This window comes from Petaurus breviceps, unplaced genomic scaffold, assembly GCF_028583685.1.
Source record: "Petaurus breviceps papuanus isolate PSGF00001 unplaced genomic scaffold, PetGlider_PUasm1.0 90792, whole genome shotgun sequence".
In the NCBI taxonomy this organism is placed as follows: Eukaryota; Metazoa; Chordata; class Mammalia; order Diprotodontia; family Petauridae; genus Petaurus; species Petaurus breviceps.
This window is the reverse complement of record NW_027187347.1, coordinates 2,167,812-2,185,947: the sequence shown is the minus strand read 5'-3', so window position 1 is coordinate 2,185,947 and position 18,136 is coordinate 2,167,812. Positions and strand designations below refer to the sequence as shown.

The 18,136-nt window shown below is 36.2% G+C and overlaps 1 protein-coding gene across 34 annotated transcripts in view; it reads right to left on the bottom strand.

The window, feature by feature from the left end:
• BBX (BBX high mobility group box domain containing) overlaps positions 1 to 18,136 on the bottom strand; it is a 363,188-nt gene that overhangs the window by 262,053 nt on the left and 82,999 nt on the right. For 9 of the 34 annotated variants that reach the window (XM_069069766.1, XM_069069788.1, XM_069069784.1 and 6 more), the window contains one exon: positions 10,613 to 10,664. The exons of 21 other annotated variants lie outside the window; for them this stretch is intronic. Coding sequence is in view for 1 of the 13 variants with exons in the window: in XM_069069776.1 (XP_068925877.1) it covers positions 10,604 to 10,606 (3 nt within the window). In the remaining 12 variants the exon portion in view is untranslated. Of the gene's footprint in view, positions 1 to 8,908; positions 9,097 to 10,603; positions 10,665 to 18,136 lie in introns of those variants that run through there. 4 more of the 34 variants (XM_069069761.1, XM_069069780.1, XM_069069776.1 and 1 more) reach the window with 2 other exon arrangements.

Here is an 18,136-nt window from a genome sequence, read left to right as displayed (position 1 = left end):
AGTGAAAGAGAAGAATAGCTCATACAAGACCAGAACTGGCTTATGTTTCATTTAAGACCAAGTTACCTATTACTACCTTTAAGAATTCTTGCAACGTGCTAACTTTCTCTTTTTGTTAACCATAAGGACCATCTGTTTGCCCAAAATTATAACACTTGATAAACCTTAACAAAAAAAAAAAGGGTAGTGGTGGTGATGTGCTTGTTTCAAAGGCAATATAATGGCAGCAATTAGAAACCTGTCTCTCTATTCAGCAGTGAGTCTGAATACAAAAGAGAATAGGTGGAAAAAAAGTGGTGAAAAAGATCAATAATAAGTTACAAAAGGACAAAAACCCTATTTTTTTTATTTCTCTGGGAAATGTTTTGTATACAACATGCACTTAAATAAAATTTCTTGAATGCATGCATGTATGTATGTATGAATGAATGGATGAATGAATGAATGAATGAATGAATGAATGAATGAATGAGGTAGACAAGACAGGCCCTAAGGTCTCATGGGAATGAAGGAAGGTAGCTAACAACAAAATTACATCAAATGTAACCTAATATATCAATCGACAGACTTTTTGAGTGATTATTAAATTCCAGGAATTGTGCTGGGTACTCTGGAAACAAAGACAAAAGTGAAAAAATCTCAAGAGGGAGACAATACACAAAGACATAGGAATATACAAATGGTCATATAGTAGCAATTGGGGTATGGAGCTGGTAATAGCTGCCTGAGGAAGCAAAAAAGGCCTCATTCAAAAATTGGTGCTTAAACGGAACCTTTAAAGAAAACAGGAATTCCAAGGAGTGGAGATGAGATTATAGATGTGGAGACAACCAGCAGAGGGGAGTAATGTGTAATACTGACAGAAAAAAAAAAAGATGGAATCAGATTATGAAGAATTTTAAATTCCTAACAAAGAGAAGTATTAATATTATATCTCACACTTCTCTCTCCTGGTTCTTAATACTGACTCTGGATTTTTCCAATCTTTTTCCAGAAGTCTTTCACCCTGGAGATACCTTCATCCCTGTGGCCTCCTCTTCTGATTAATAAGTTTTTGCCCAGGACCACCATTTCAGCACTGCTCAGGCCATCAATGCTCATTTCTCTCCCAGATCAATTCCATACTTTCTAGATTTTTCCACCATGCCTTTGAATGTGTATCACTATACCCCCCACCTTTTCCAGTTCTCTTTTATGTTTTGTCTTCCCCCTAACGGAATATAAGCTTATTAAGGAGTAGGGACTGGGTTTTTTTTTTTTAATTGTGTTTGTATTCCTAGAATTCAGTACAGTATCTGGCATATAAAAAGTACTTAATGTTTATGTGGGCAGCTAGGTAGTACAGTAAATAGAGTACTGGGCCTGGAGTCAGGAGGACCTGAGTTCCAATTTGACCTCTGATACTTACTAGCTATGTGACCCTGGGCAAGTCACTTAACCCTGTTTGGCTCAGTTTCCTCATCTGTAAAATGTCGTAGAGAAGGAAATGGCAAACCACTCCAGTAAAACCCCAAATGGGGTCACAAAGAGTCACACAAGACTGAAACACATGAACAACAACAAAATATTTATCTGGCTATCATCTTAGAGAAAACAGGAAGCCACTGGAGCTTATTGGGGGTGGAGGGACATGGTCAGGTCCGGGTTATAGGAAAATCTCTTTGGTGGCTATGGGGAAGATGGATTGGAGTGAAAAGAGACTTGAAGAAAAGAGACCAATTAGGAAGCTACTGCTATAATTCAGCCAAGAAGTGATGAGGGTCCAACCAGTGTGAGTGAAGAGAAGACAGTCTACATGAGAGATGTTGTATAGATAGAAATGACAAGATGGTAACAGATGGGCTAACCAAAAGCAGACACCTGGGAGTCTATAGGCAAGGAAAGGTTCAGCTATGGGCTATGACTTAGTGGATGTGACAAAGGGAGGTCAGACCCTTGGTTTGGAGGCAGGGAAAATGGTTGGTTAAGGTCAGTGAGCGCTCAGGCTATCTGTGGAAATATTTTTATTATGCATGGGCAGATATAAGCAAAAGCAGTTTTTCCTGTGATTTATAGACTTTTTTTTAAACCCAAATTCATTATAAGGAAGCTTGGTTCTCAGAGGGTCTATAAATTAAGGTGTCGCGGCAGTCTACTCCAACTTGTACAGTGCTACATTTAACATTCAACAACAGTCTCAGAAATACCACAATCCCTTATGTTTTAAGAGCCTAAAATTTTTCAACAGAGAATGAACAGTCTTCAGTGTCAGTAGCTATAGCTTTTGTGTCTGTACAGGATATCAACACAAAACCCAACTCTGGCTGCATTGGATCAGTCCAACTCAGTCAGGCCATAGCTATAGTGAGATCTGACTGCTAAGGCTTCCAATGAGACTACAGAATTTACATTCTAAGACTACATATGCACTAATCCTTCAATGGATTGAGGATCTCATTATTATAGGTATCTACTCCATTAGCACAGATAACAATGCATTCATGCATTTTCTTCCTGTGTAATTTTTAACAATCTTTTTCCACAAAACTTCCACAAAGTACCTACCCAGTAAGCTGGAGTTCTTTCTGTTAGGTTTCTCAACATCCCATGGGGATCCGAACATCTGTCCATCTGTCATCCTTTCTTCCGTGTCAAGCCTACCTCTTTTCTAGTCTAACTTTCATGTCACCTCTCACGGGCAAGTCATCATAAATATGCCGTGCCTTACTTACATTAACAATGTATCTCTCCTTTGATCTTTGGACCACCTGAACTTTTAATCTCCGGAAAGTGAGTCGCTCTGATTCATAGACATATAGCATAATCAGAGGAATGGTGGTAATATAAAGACAGCTTTCTGTGTCAGGGAGCATCCTAGGATTATGGAAAGTATCATTTCCCAAATGCAATCTACCTGACTCTCTTCCCTCCTTTTCAATTTCCTGCCCAATTTCTTGTCCCTTGTACAGTGCCTGAAGCAGTAACCAAAAGTACAAGATACATGAATTGATGGACTAACTCAATAGTCTATCTCTCCACCTCTATCTGGTAGAATCCTTCCTCACAAAACTACCTTGCATTTATTTATTTATTTTGCATGTAGTTACACATACAGCTATAGCCTCCCCAGATAGAATATAAGTTCCTTAATGGCAGGAACTATTTTATTTTTATCTTTGCATTTTCAGTGCTCGGAACAGGCACAGCACATAGTACAGATATGTCTGGGATCTGTGATTTCATTTTCATGGCTGTGGAAAGTCCTTTTATTTTTTTGATATTTCTTTATTTAACCAATTTAGATCAGTGTTTTCAAAAAACAACTTAGTCTCAGAGAGTGTGGGAGGGGGAGGAATAAGCATTGACACAGCAACTACTAAATACCAACCACTGTGTTAAGTGCTTTTTACACATTTAAAAATATATCTCATTTGTCCTCACAACAGAGTAGGTACTATTATTCTATTTTACAGGAAAAAAAGATGTTAAGTGACTTGCCCAGGGTCACACAGCTAGAACGTGTCCAAGGCCAAATTTGAACTGAGGTCTTCCTGACTGTAGACCTCTGTATCTGTTCACTGTGTCACCTATCTGCTTCTAGAGCTGTGAGAGATTTACCCACGCTCAAGCCATTAGTATGTGTAGAGGACACACTTGAAGCTAGGTCTCCTTGGCTTCAATAGGTACTTAATAAATGCTTTTTATTTGACTAATGTCATACTCACCAGAGAAGCTAGGTGGCGCAGTGGATAGAATGCTGGTCCTGGAATCAGGAAGACTCCTCTTCCTGAGTTCAATCTGGCCTCAAAAAATTACTAGCTGTGTCACCCTGGGCAAGTCACTTAACTCTATCTCAGTTACTCATCTGTAAAATGAGCTTGAGAAGGAAATGGCAAGCCAGACAAGTATTTTTACAAGATAAGCCCCAAAAGGGGTGACTGAATAACAACATACTCATAGTTTGAATAACAGACATTCTTCAACTATTTAATGTTTTCTGACTGCATACATTAAAAATGTAGAAAAAAATGTAAGAGGTTTTATAGAACCAGTTTTATCCATGATTGCTCCTAACCCCCATTTACTAATGAAAAGTAAGAGGTGGAGAGATGAGATTAAAGGAAAATATGTTGGTGAATTTGGGGGTAGGTCAAGAGGTGGGTCTAGAGTACCCCATTACACCCCTAGCTTTCTGCTCTCCATTCTCTAGGTCAAGGATCTGTAATCTTCCCAAGAGGCATTCCCGGCTTCCATCAATGCTGATATGGGTAACTAAGAGCCACCATTTTCAGGGGCCAGAATTAAAAGTTAAGACCTAGAGAGTAACAGAATTAAAAGGTTCTTATTTACTCTGTTTTCACCATTGTGCCTAACCCTCTACCTTGCACAGTAGCTACCTGATAAATCTTTTTTGAAGTTTTTTTTTTCCTTAAAATGTATATGAATTAGATTTGCAGGGAATGGATGGATACTGCAAGTGCCAGGGAGCTGAGCATGACCTCCAACCATAGGCTACTGAAGAGGTCTGTTGATTTTCCTGAGTTCTTCTTCATTAAAATCTACATGGATTTATAGAATAAAAACCCTAATTCCTATAACCTTAACATTCCCTTAACAGTGTTCCATAAATCTATGAGTTAATTAACAAAGGGCCAAGCATCTTACCCTCCAAGTTAGTGGTGTCAAACTCAAATAGAAATGACGGCTACTAAATCGTATACAAAGATCCCTATGGGTCTCATATTAGCTCGGAGAACCACATGTTAACATTTTTTCTATTTCATTGGATTTTGTTAAATATTTGTAAATTACATTTCAATCTGTTTCAGGATATACTCAGGAGAGCACGTGTTTAACATCTCTGCTGCAGGTGATACTTATGAACATGTTAAAATATGCCTATTCTTTGTTTTATTTTTATACAAATTAAATTCTACTTTGACTTCATTTCTAACCCCCCCCCAACCCCTATATTTAACTAAGTTCATCTATTTGGGGGACAGTTAGATTGCACAGTAAAACAGTACAGGGCCTGACATTAAGAGGACTCCTCTTTCTGAGTTCAAATCTGGCCTCTGACACTAGTTGTGTGACCCTGGGCAAGTCACTAAACCCCATTTGCCTCAGATTCCTCATCTGGTAAAATGAGCTGGAGATGGATGTGGCAAACCATACCAGTATCTTTACCAAGAAAACACCAAAAGGAGTCACAATGAATCATAAATGACTAAAACAAATGAACAACAACAACAAAGCTAATTTTTCTTCCCTTGGCTTTGAATTACCCTTAATTCTATTGCACCATAACTTTATGAGACAAGATAAAGCCTTTAATAACAATATGGGACTAAGATTCAACTATAGCCACTGACCCTTACTACCTGCGTGACCTTAGGTAAGTCACTTAACTTGCACAGGCCTTAGATTTCTCATCTGTAAAATAAGACTCAACCTCTGTTATATCACTCTTCTAGTCCACATGTTCTAAAGATACTGTAACATAAGCAAGTCCTATTAAACACTCAGTTCTTTAGAGATACTCACTTAATTAATTTTTATTATTTATTAATTAATCCTTATTAATAGGGATAAGGTTATCAATGAGACCTGTGACTTCATTAGAACAGGGAACTATCAGATCAAGAAGCCTCTTCTGCTAATGCACATTGGCACCTTTTCTATAACTTATGGTCTCATTTGCCTAGCTGCCTAGAATACTGAGATATTAAGTGACTAGTCCAGGGTCACACAAACAATATTTGTCAGAGGTAGGCCTTGAACCAACGTGTTCCTGACTCGGAAACCATGTATCTATTCATTACTCCATAAAACTTCTAATAAGAGATGTTAATATAATTCTTACAGAGTTTCAACTAGAATATCACTTATTTAAAATGGTTTTCTTTTTTTTTTAATCTGGCTATGCTTTAGAACCACAGAAGCACAGATTTTGACAGATAAAGAAATTGCCAAAAAGCAGCTTAGAACAGTAAAAATAGTTCTGGAGTTAGAGAAGAAAGACCCAGGCTTGAATCCTGTCGCTAACATTCTCTCGGGGACAGTTTCCTTATCTGTAAAATAGACACAACAGCAAGAACTGCAACATACCTATACATTTCGCGAGGATCAAACAAGATAACATGAAAAAAGTGCTTCGAAAACCTTAAAATATTGTAAGATTTTTGTTTTTGTATTCCTAGCACCAAGCACAGTGCCTCTCATACAGTAGGTATTTAGTAAATATTTGCTGAGTTGAAATATCAGATTGTTACTATTTTTAGTCCCAACCATTTATTTTACAGATGAGGAAACTGAGGCCCACAATAAAAAAGTGACTTCCCAAAATCATATAGCTAGTTAGCTGAGGAAGTTACTGATGCTACAGAAGCTGTTATCAGTACAGTGCCACGAAGGGGTAAAATAAAGTGTTTACTTTATTTCAAAAATGAAAAGAAACTAGTACAGTAAAAACCTTGGCTAAATGTAACATTTGAGGAATAGGTAATTACAGTTAACTCTTCTCACAAGCCCTTTTTGTACCAATCCTTATTTTTTAAAACCTTTCTAAAATATATTAATTAGTCCACATGTTTTACATTAAGTAAAGTATATGCAGAAAACAGAATTATTCCTTGGTGATTAGGAATCTTGCAAGGTTTCGGGGATAACATTTGGAATGTCACTTTTCATAGCATTGCACTGAAAATGCTGGAATTCAGAGAGTGGCAAAGACAGGATGGACCCCAGGAAGCTGCTTTTTAAAAACTTTAAAAGCCCTGATATCTTTTTTTTTTTTAAGGCAGTAGAGGGAGGGAGAAGAGGAAAGCTTTTGCTTCTAAAAGTCAAGTGCAGAAAAAACTAAATCTGGCTTACTGAGGTTTTATTAGTTTCCTATAAACCCCACATGTTTTTAGAGCAATAGTAATCATTCTTTTAAAATCTACTTTTTTCCCCATGAATTTTCCCTTTTACTAGGACAATTAAGGTTCAAGAGAAATCCTTAGAAAGTTGAAGACAAATTCCCAAGGGGAGAAAAAAAAACCCCACAATATTACAGAATCTATTAGGCATAACAAGTGCAGGTTAAAAAAGGTATAACTAAATAGCATTGGTCTGAAAAAGATCTCAGTAGAAAGTGTAAGCTTAAGATGAGGCAAGAGGGTGATATGGCTTAGGCTGCACTGAGAGAGGAAAAGTATGCAGGACTAGGGTGAAAATCATGCCACTCTACTTTTCTCTGGCCAGGCAACATCTGGAATATTGTGTTTAGGTGTCACCAATTTACAAGAGAGTCATTGCCTGGAACAGATTCAGAGTAGAACCACCATGCAGTGTGAGGATTAACAGAAGAAAATATGGATATTTACCCTACAGAAGAAAGGAATATAATTGAACTTGAGTTATCTGAAGGACCATCATGTGAAAGACAGTTTAAACTTGTTTTGCTTAGTCGAAAAGGGTAGAATTAAGAGGAACAGGTGGAAGATGTGGTAAGGCAGATTTCAGTATGAAATAAGGAAATACTTTCTAACAATTAGAAATGTCCAAAAATGGAATGGGTTGCCTTGATAGGTAGTGGGCTCCTATTTTTTGGAGGTCCTTGAGCAAAGCCTGGATGGCCACCTGTTGGCTATACCGTAAATCAGATTCTTGTTCAGGTTTAATTAACGAAATGGCCTCTGGGGTACCTAAGATTATGATTTCCCCAAACTCTTTGGGCCCACGGCTGAGGGAAGGTAGAAAGGGGAGGGAGAAGTAGGTTAAAAAAAGTTAACATATTTTCTTTGTGCCTACAACAGTAGGTGGATTAAGGGCTACTTTCTCTAGATAAAAAGGCTATAAAAGAAACTTGATCCTCCTTTCTCATATATATATATATATATATATATATATATATATATATATATATATATACAGAGAGAGAGAGAAACTATTTTTTAGCAGGATATAACTTAAAAATCAAAGTTTTCAAAAATGAAGGAGAAAATTTACTTTTCAAAAGTTCTCGGGTTGCTTTTGTGAAGGTGATGAAGTTTTTTACTTTAAACTCACATAGAATCTACTGAATACCTTTTAAATATTCTCTATAAAGCTGGTAGTTTTTCTACATACACCACAATATTCCTTATATCACTGTTAACAAACTTTTCCACTTTTAAAAATCAGTGCTTTCGATAAATTCTTTATATGTAAAATGAGATGAAAGCATTTTATATCTAAATCACTATTCTCTGCTTTTCTTTTGGTGGTGTTCTTATCTCATAGAAATATTACATTTTTCCCCCCATTCCTATGTCTTTTGGAAAGACAAACATACAAATGTGCCAGTTCCTCCAGGCTTGAAAGTTATTTAAGTAGAATGACATGTATCAGATATAGCAGGATATTCTCTCTAAATGTTGGTGGCACCTTGAAATTTTTCCACTGAAACTCAAAAGTCTCTAACTTTAAAACTCTTCTCTACGTGAACATAAAGCACTAAACATTTCCTTTCACTTTGGCCATCTGTCAGCTGAAAAACTCCCCGTAACTATTCTGTGGAATTCTCTAAGCTATGTGGTGCCAATATTTTATTTATCTTTGTCAGGTGACTCATAAATAATGAGTTAAGTATTAAAATCATTCTCCTGTTTACGGACACAGATATCCAAAAGTAACTTGGAAGAATCCCACGGATTTGACGATACTGCATTACTTCACACCACAGCTAAGACTAGGGTTTCAGAAGTATGGCTGATGTGTAGATGAAGCACATCTTTTAGTCTGGTTAACTGCACCATGTCTCATGGAATGTTTGCCTTTTTTCCTATCAAAGTCCTAATGAGGGAAAAAAAACCCAAGGCCTTAAACATGTCTGAAGAAATGCTATAGGACTCACTCAATCTGGAAAGCCACCATCCATCCATCTTTCGGTCTTTCAAACACATACCTCTCACAGAAATGTTTTCAGTGCAGCAGTCTACAGAGGTGGTTATAACACCAGCACGATGGGACAACAAATCTCATGATGATTTTGCCTTTTTTCCCCCAGCCTCTGTTTTTGTTTTTTTACCTTATACAAGAAAAAAAAAGGCAATGCAAAACCCACAGCCACCACCACAAAACCCGCTCCAGACTTATGAAAATAATTCTTTCAGTAAAAGAACACTAGCTTTATAGAAACACAGTTTTCATGAAAAGCAGGAAGCTGATCTGAGCAGCAGAGAAAGAGCAGGGATGGGGCGGAGCAGAAAGGCACTGAGCTGGGGGAGAGCAAAGCAGTGACAATCCTGGTTGCATTGAGTTACTTATTGACAGTCTCTAGTCTAATATCACAGACTTAGGAACATAAGAGCAGAATCTCTGCCATCTCCTTTTCTCTCTTTTATGTATCTAAGTACATTTGGTAAACTAATTGCATTCTTGTAACCACGGGCCTGACAGCACCAGTCAGAGAGAGTCTTTATGCAGGGAAATGATGTAAGCTTCCCACCTCCCATAGTCCCCAGCTCTGCCAATCCACCTCAACTCTGACCTGTTAACACCCCTTCCTCCAATCCCTGAGCTCTCGTGAGTAAAGCCTACCAATCTTACCAAGCTATGTTCTTATGTGTGGCATAAAGTGCTCACTATGCATTATAAGGGGGTAATAACTGGATTAAAAACATATTTCAAAAGAAAAATGCCTTCAGAAGTGGATTAAATGACCTCATTTCATAAAACAACACTGTATACCCAAAAGGGAGTACTGATGGTCAGAGTGGAAAAATATTATGAAGGAGAGCTTAAGTAGTGCATGTAAATTATCAAGAGATAGTAGGTGGTGGGGTCGAAGAGGCAAGTGCACTGGAATGGGAATTAGCAAACCTTTATTTTTAGTCCTGCCTCTGAGTCTCAGTTTCCTGATTTGTAAAACAAGGGGTCAAACTACTCTCGGATCCCCTTGAGTTCTAAATTTTATAATTATGATAGGAACTCAAAAGAACTTAAGACTAAGGCTAAAATAATACCAAAAAGTACTTATTAAACCATAATTAGAAATTATGACTTGAATTTTTCTATTAATTTAAAACTACTTGAGACCTTGCCATTGGATATCATCAATGTTGTAAGACTGGTCAATGTAAGTAGGGTTGGTGAAAAGGATTAATGGTGAAAAATTCTATAGAAGGATCAAGCTTAAACTTCCTAAGAAGGAAAATGCTGTTAACTTTTTAAAAAGGGAAATAATACAATTTAAATAAGAAGTGCTCATACAATTATGACTTGGTTTTTGGACTTAAGTTTATATACCAAATAATCCTAATAAGTTTATCTTGGTTCAAAGTGAAAGTTTTTATCCCTGAAAATGTTTTTAAAAAAGAAAGGAGCTGTTAGGGAAAAAAAAGTCCTATGTAATCAGGAGGAAGGAAGGAAGGAAGGAAGGGGAAAAAAAGGAAGAAAATGAAAATTCCTCATTAAGAGAAGTTTGCAGAAAATCCAGTACAGAAAGCAAAGAAATGAACAATCAAAAACCAAGCCCTGACACAAAGAACAAATACTATGGGGGGGGGGGGGGGGGAAGAAGGTGGTGGTTAATAAATAAATCTCAAGAAGAAAGAGCTAATATAAAGCCTTTAATTAAGGTTCAAATATGGCCACTGACCATTACTACCTGTGTGATCTTAAGCAGGTTACTTAATCTGCATGGGCATCAGTTTTCTCATCTGTAAAATAAGGAGGTTGATTCAGATGGCCATTCCAACTGTTGATCTGTAATCCTACCATCAGACTTGTTTTGCTCCCCACCCCCCAAGAAGAGATCAATCATAAAACTCCAGGGGCGGCCAGGTAGCATAGCAAGTAAGAGCACCGGCTCCAGTGTTGAGAAGACCTGGAGATCGAATCCCGGGCTCAGACACTTAGCACCCACCCAGAAACACCTGGCCGTGTAACCTTGAGCAAGTTACTTAACCCCAATTGCTTAGGGGCAGCCAGGTGGCTCAGCAAGTAAGAGCACCGGCTCCAGTGTTGGGACGACCTGGAGATCGAATCCCGGGCTCAGACACTCAGCACCACACCCAGAAATAACTGGCCGTGTAACCTTGAGCAAGTTACTTAACCCTGATTGCTTAAAAAAAATAAAATAAAAAAAAAATCATAAAACTCCAGGGTTGTATAAATATTCAATATAAAACTTAAAGAAAGATGTAAAGAAGGAAACTGGAGTTCAGGGAACTCAAAACAACAACCAAAAAAAAGAGAAAGAACTGCTTTAAAATAATGTAATATCTTAGTAAAACAGCATGAAAATTCATAGGGAGGAACAAGAAGTCAATCAATGAACAAACTAGTGGTAGATAAGTTTTAGAAGAATCATATCACATACCAAAAGTTCCTAATGGATAAAATATGATAATAATAAAAAGCACCATTAAAATCATAGAATAGAATAAAAGATTATAACTCTCACTCCAGTGAAGAGAGGAAGAAGTCCTAACCCAATGGGGGAGAGAGACCATCACATAAAGAAAAATAAATAATTCTAATTACATGAATTTTTAAAGAAAAAAAACTTTTTACAAAATCAATACAATTAAATAAGAAATGCAGCCTGGACAGAAATCATTTAATTATATATTCTTTTTTTTTTTCACTTTTTGGAGGGCAATTGGGTTTAAGTGACTTGCCCAAAGTCACACAGCTAGTAAGTGTGTCAAGTGTCTGAAGCCGCATTTGAACTCAGATCCACCTGACTCCAGGGTTGGTGCTCTATTCACTACGCCACTTAGCCGCCCCTATATTAAATATTTTGATAAAAATATGCAATCCAACCCCAAAAGGAAGCTGACACAAAATTAATAATAAAATGATCTATTCACTAGTAGTTAAATAATCATGGCATAGGAAAAGTCTTCAAAAGAAGAAATACAAACCATTAGGAATTATTGGGAAGAAATGTTCAAAATTACAATTATTAAAGGAAAAATAAATTTAAATGACTCATATTCACATCGATAAATTTAGAAAATATGGCAAATGATGGACAAATTATATTTTGGAGGGACTATAGGAAAACAGGTATACTAATATACTGCTGAAAAGTTGGAATTTTAAAGAAAAATTACTAAATTATTTATAACTTCTATGATCCCATAGTAAAAATGCTTGAATTATATATTGAAGAGGTTAAGGAAAACAAGATCCAGAGGTTATACATATGTGTATATCAGATATACACATATACTATGTATGTATATATGTAGAATATATACACATATACCAACATTTACTCATTTTTAAAATTTTAATTGTAGAAAATCTTCTGTGAAATAGACAATAAGTAATTGTTTAAAATAACTTCCAAAACATTTCTGCATAAGCAATCTAATATATGAATATACATGTATGTATGTATTTTTCTGCATTTTGAGATTTTTCATATATATTCATAATTTTATTTGTAACCAAACTAGAATATCCTCAGAAACCAAATACTGAGCATCTACTATGTGCAAATGATTGTGCGATCAGTAGAGGAGATACAAAGATAAATTCTGATATGATTCAGTCCTCAAGACTAAAGGATTATTATATTATTGATAATATAATCAATATCAATAATAATAACAATACCAACATAACTGATAACAAAAGCTATGCTCAATGATTGGAGAATGTCTTAAAAATTGTGATATATGGAAATTATGCAATAATACTGCACAACAAAGAATGATGACTATAAAGAATTAAGGGTAACATCACGCTGCTTAAACAAAGTGATTCAGGTTTTTTAAGAAAAAGCAGAACCAAAAGAAAAGTGTAAGAGGGGAGGAAGAAAACATGAATTTATTAAGTACTTACCATGTGCCAGGTACTATAGTAAGGGCTTTACAAATATTATCTCATTTGATCCTCACAACAACCCTGAGAGGTATCATTATTATTCCCACATTATAACTGAGGAAACTGAGGCAAACAGATGTTAAATGACTTGTCCACTGGGCAGCTAGGTGGCACAGTGAATAGAGCACCAGCCCTGTAGGCAGGAGAACCTGAGTTCAAATCTGACCTCAGACACTTAACACTTGCTATTCGTGTGACCTTGGGTAAGTCATTTAACCCCAATTGCCCTGCCTTTGCCCCTCCAAAAAAGCAAAAAAAAAAAATTTTTAATGAAATAAATTACTTGTCCAGGTCAGATAGCTAGGAAGTTACTGAGGCTAGTTTAAAACTCACTAACAACAAATAATGCAAATGAAGACAAAGGTGAAATAATAAAAAATAAAAACCCTTGGATCAAATGCAATAGACAATGTTGGTAGAAAATAATTCAAATTAAAGCACACATTCTTCTTTCAGTGAACAGATTGTAGCCTATGAGAATGGAAAGGGGCATGTACTATCAATCACAAGTATTCTATTAAAATAGTGATTTTACTTAGAAAAATTTGAGGGGAATGTACATTGTAGCAGGTGATGACTGGCAAATATCGAAGAAATACAAAATGCTGGACTTGCAATCATAAAAACCTGGGTTCAAATTTAAATTAAAATAATGACATAACATATGTAAAAGCCCCACTGAAAATTTCAAAGCACTATATAATAATTATTATCATTACTTTAAGTTAAAATAAAATACATCAATAATTATCAAAATGTATCAGTAATACAAAAATGCAATGCATTCTTCCCTGCTTTCTTTAAGTATACTCAACCTAATTTCTCAACTTTATTCTCTCAATGACTCACACTAATCCTTGTGAATTTCAATTATTACATAGCACTTTAATACCTCCCAATGTCTACTGCGACATGCGACTAATTTGTTCCCTCACTAAATGAACCCATTCATAGTGCTTTCTGAGTTTTTTGTATGTCTGTTTATAGTGGTCTGTCTCACTCCTTTCTATTAGGCTGTTATTCTTACTGCTGTTCTTACTCTCTCTCTACTTTTAACACGCCCCTCTCTGTTTTTTAGTCACAGCTTCCTATCTGTTCTGTCCTTTGGAATGCAGATGATCAAGTGGGTTACTTCTAGCAATCTGTCATATTCATACAACTATTCACAGTTCGTGAAGCTATTTCCTCACAATAACCCTGGGAGGCAATGTAAGTGTTATTGTTTCCATTTCTAGAAACTGAGACTCAGAAATGTTATAAATAGTTTAGTCCCACCACTAGGAACTGACAGGGTCAGAATTTGAACCCTAGTTTCCTGTTTCTACACCTAGTGCTTATTCTCCTATATCACACTGTGAGGACCTGGTATATCTATTATGAATTGATGAGTGGACTTTGTGACAGCTATTTTTGCTGATCAGAGACCCTTTTAGCTAACTTCCTTGTTCTTGGCTTTATTCTAGAGAGGTAAGGTTGCCAGATAACCAAATTACACAGAGTTGAAGTATCACCATATGGAATAAACTTAAAACTAAACCACAAATTACAAACAATGACAAAAAAAAATCACAGGAAAAATAACAGCCCACATTGTGTTTCTTTAAGATTGACCACCAACCAGTCAAGTCAAAAAATATTTAAGCACATGTTATGTGTCCAGGCTGAGCACTGGGGGTAGAAAGAAGAAAGGAAAAACAGCCAATCCCTGCTCTCAAGGAGCTCACAGTCTAATGGGAGAAAATATACAAATAAGAAATTAACAACATGTACAAACAAGATATATACAGGATAAATTGAAGATAATCAACAGAGGAAAGGCTTTAGAATTAAGGACACTTGGAAAGTGCTTCCTGTGGCAGAGACTTAAAGGAAGTCAGGAAAGCCAGGAGATCAAGGAGATAAGGAGAAAAGGTATTTGAGGCATGGAGGACAGCCAGAGAAAATGCTTGGAGTTCAAAGGTGGAACATCTTCTATGAGGAAAATCAGAGAGGCCAGTGTCAACCAGAATGTAATGTGCACAAAGGAGAATGAAGTCTAAGAAGACTGAAAAGGTTGCAATGGGCCAGTTTATGAAGGGCTTTAAGCTGAAGAGATGATTTTATATTTGATTCTGAGTTTAATAAGAAGATATTGGAATTTATTGAAAGGTTGATTAAATGATCAGCCCTACATTTTATCAGAACAATTTGACGTTTGAGAGGATGATGGACTGGAGTGGTAAAACTTGCAGGAAGTTGACAGATCAGAAGTCCAGAAAAAAAGGTGGATGAGAGCCTTCACCTGGATGATGGCAGTGTGAGAAGTGAGAAGGATGTTTATGGACAGCAACTCATTGAGAGACAGAGAAGATCAGAAGCTGGGAAGTGTTATTGCCCTCCCCCATCCCAAGAAAAAGAAGGATTATTTAAGCTTGTGTTTTGTTTTACAAACCTTACAATGCTCTACAAATGTTAGTTATTATTGCTGTTGTTGTTAATAATAATCATAGTAATAAGGGATATTTGTGAAGTATGGAATAAAAGAATTTTTTAAGAAAAGTAAACATGAGGCATAATTCATAATGGACAGTAAAAACAAAGAAAGTATAATAAAATGAGAGGCAACATGATCTACTACTGCATTTCCCTCAAGAACTAGACTGGGATTGTTGGAAATTCTCCTTAGGTATACTGGGGATTAGATACAGGGAATGACATTATGAATGAACACAGTTCAAATAGGTGATGGTATCAATAGTAAGGATAGAAAAGGATATTCTGAATAAAAAGGAGTGGGGGAACTCACTGATTTACAGAAATGCGGAGAAACCCAAAGGAGATCCGAATATTAGAAGAGCAAAGAAAAAGCTAGTTATTGGATAGGAGAGTAGGAGAAAATTAAGTAGGAAGAACTTGAAAAGGAAACCTAATGAACTGGGAATCTGGTCTACACCTTACTTAATGGATGCGTAGAACACTGTTGGAGGTTCTTTGTTTGTCCCAGGGTTTTGTTTATTTAATGTTTACCAAAAAACCTATGATATCTTATTTGTATCCCTCACAAATTTCTAGCATAAATTTAATTTGCATAGAATAAGTGCCCAATTAATGTTTTAAGTCAATATGCTTTTATCTCGACCATCTAGGAGCCATCAAAATTTGAGATACCATAAAGTACAGAAAAATTAGAATTGTTTATTAGTATTATTTATTGGGATGGCTAGGTGGCACAATAGAATATTGGATGAGGAGTCAAAAGGACTTTAGTTTGAATCCAGCCTCAGACACTCAGACCTTGGGTCTCTCTTAGATTCTTCATCTGTAAAATGGGGATAATAATAGGGCCTATCAAAAGAGATAATATAAGTTAAAGCAATATGAAAATGCTAGCTATTGTTACTGTTGTTATGATTTTATAGGTATAGGGAATTCCCAACGTGGAAGTTCCCTCCATGGTTATAGATCAACAATTCCTTTCTGGGACCCTGAGAGTTTAAGTGACTCATCTATTATCACACAGCAATATTTATCAGCAACAAGACTTAAAACTCAGGTCTCATTGACTACAAAAAATGTATCTCATGATTCTCTAGAGTGATAAAACAAAAACTTCCTCAACATGGTTTTCTGTTTTGTCCATATGTATGGCTAGCTCGAGATCTCCAGGCCTAAGACAACTTCTCATCTTGACGCCAAAAAGCCAGGTTCTGTCACAAATTAGGTTCAATTAAGTTGCTGTCTTTTAAGAAAAAAAGTAACTCAATATTTCTGAAATCTTTCAAATTTGGGGCGGCTAGGTGGTGCAGTGAATAGAGCACCGGCCCTGGAGTCAGGAGTACCTGAGTTCAAATTCTGCCTCAGACACTTAACACAAAAACCAGTTGTGTGAGCTTGGGCAAGTCACTTCACCCCAATTGCTTTCCAAAAAGCAAAAAAAAAAAAAAAAAGAATCCATCAAATATGATAGTAATATTTCAAGAAATTCTGGCCTGAGGCACAGGACAAAAATTCACTCATGACCCTGAAAATAGTCCTTTGTATTCTTTTGTCTATGCAGTCTAGGTAAATGCACTTCCAAAAGTGTGAGGTTTTATTGCAAAGCTCTGCTTTAACATTTTTACCCTGAGATTTTCTTATTAAAGGAAGATTTCTCTGCCTTCCTGCTACTAGGATAAACATCTTCTCCCCCCTTATATTTACACTCAAAGACATCAAGTAACATATAGGTAAACTATTCCTTATACTATTAATAAATATTTCCTCTGTGAAACAGTGTAAGTTTTTTTTTAAATCACTAATAACATACATTGATTGATTCTTAGCACCTCTCTACTGCTTACCCAACCCAGTAGAGAAAGAAAAATATTGAACAATAATTGGATTATTTTTTTTCATTCCTATATGCTTACAAGTTCTCCCCAAACATAAAAATCTTGGTGAGAATTTCTTGGTGAAGACAATTTCTTTAACATGAAACCACTGTCACCTTTATAGATAGATTTCATTACAAACACATGCCCAAAATATCATAAAATCTTTTTTTATGCCCCACCTGTTTTTAAGGACAATAAAAAGTTTTCATAGCAAAATTGAACCTAAAGGCTAAAAATCTCATACAAATACCCTGGATTATTCAACCACTTCTCCATTATCTGCTGAAAAACTTAAGATCATACAGCATCAGCCCCCATTTAGACTATAATCACCTCTCAGCAAGATGACTACTATTGTCTCCTAATTCACCCTGCTTCTTCTGGTCTATCCCCTACTATTCGATTCGCCCTCCATTAAACTGCCAAGTTCATATTTCTAAAACAGATATCTAAAAAAGTCATTCCTGTGCTCAATTTCCAGTTCTTTTCTACAGCCTGCAGGACAAAATGCAAAATCCTCAGATTAGAATTAAAAGGTGTTCACTCTTTGGCTCCCATCTACCTCTCTGACATAAGAGTACAAGATAAATGCATAAAGGAGATGTAAGCAAAATGATATATAAAGCTTGAAGGGAGAAAAGTCATTAATAATGTCCTCCAGGATACTAATTACGTTTTAAAAGACTGTAAAGAATTCAACAGGTCAGATAAGGAGGGCATTCCAGGCATCAAGAACAGTGTAAGCAAAGGCCCAGACAGAGTCAATAAAGTACAGAGAGAATAAAATAGCTCAAGATTATTGGAGGGTAGAATATATGAAAGAGGTTTGTACCAGATAAGTCTGGAAAGGTACAATGTTGACAGATTGTAGAAGGCCTTGGATGCTAGGATAAGCTTTTCTCTATTGGCAAGAGGGCACCATGGAAGGATTTGGATTAGAG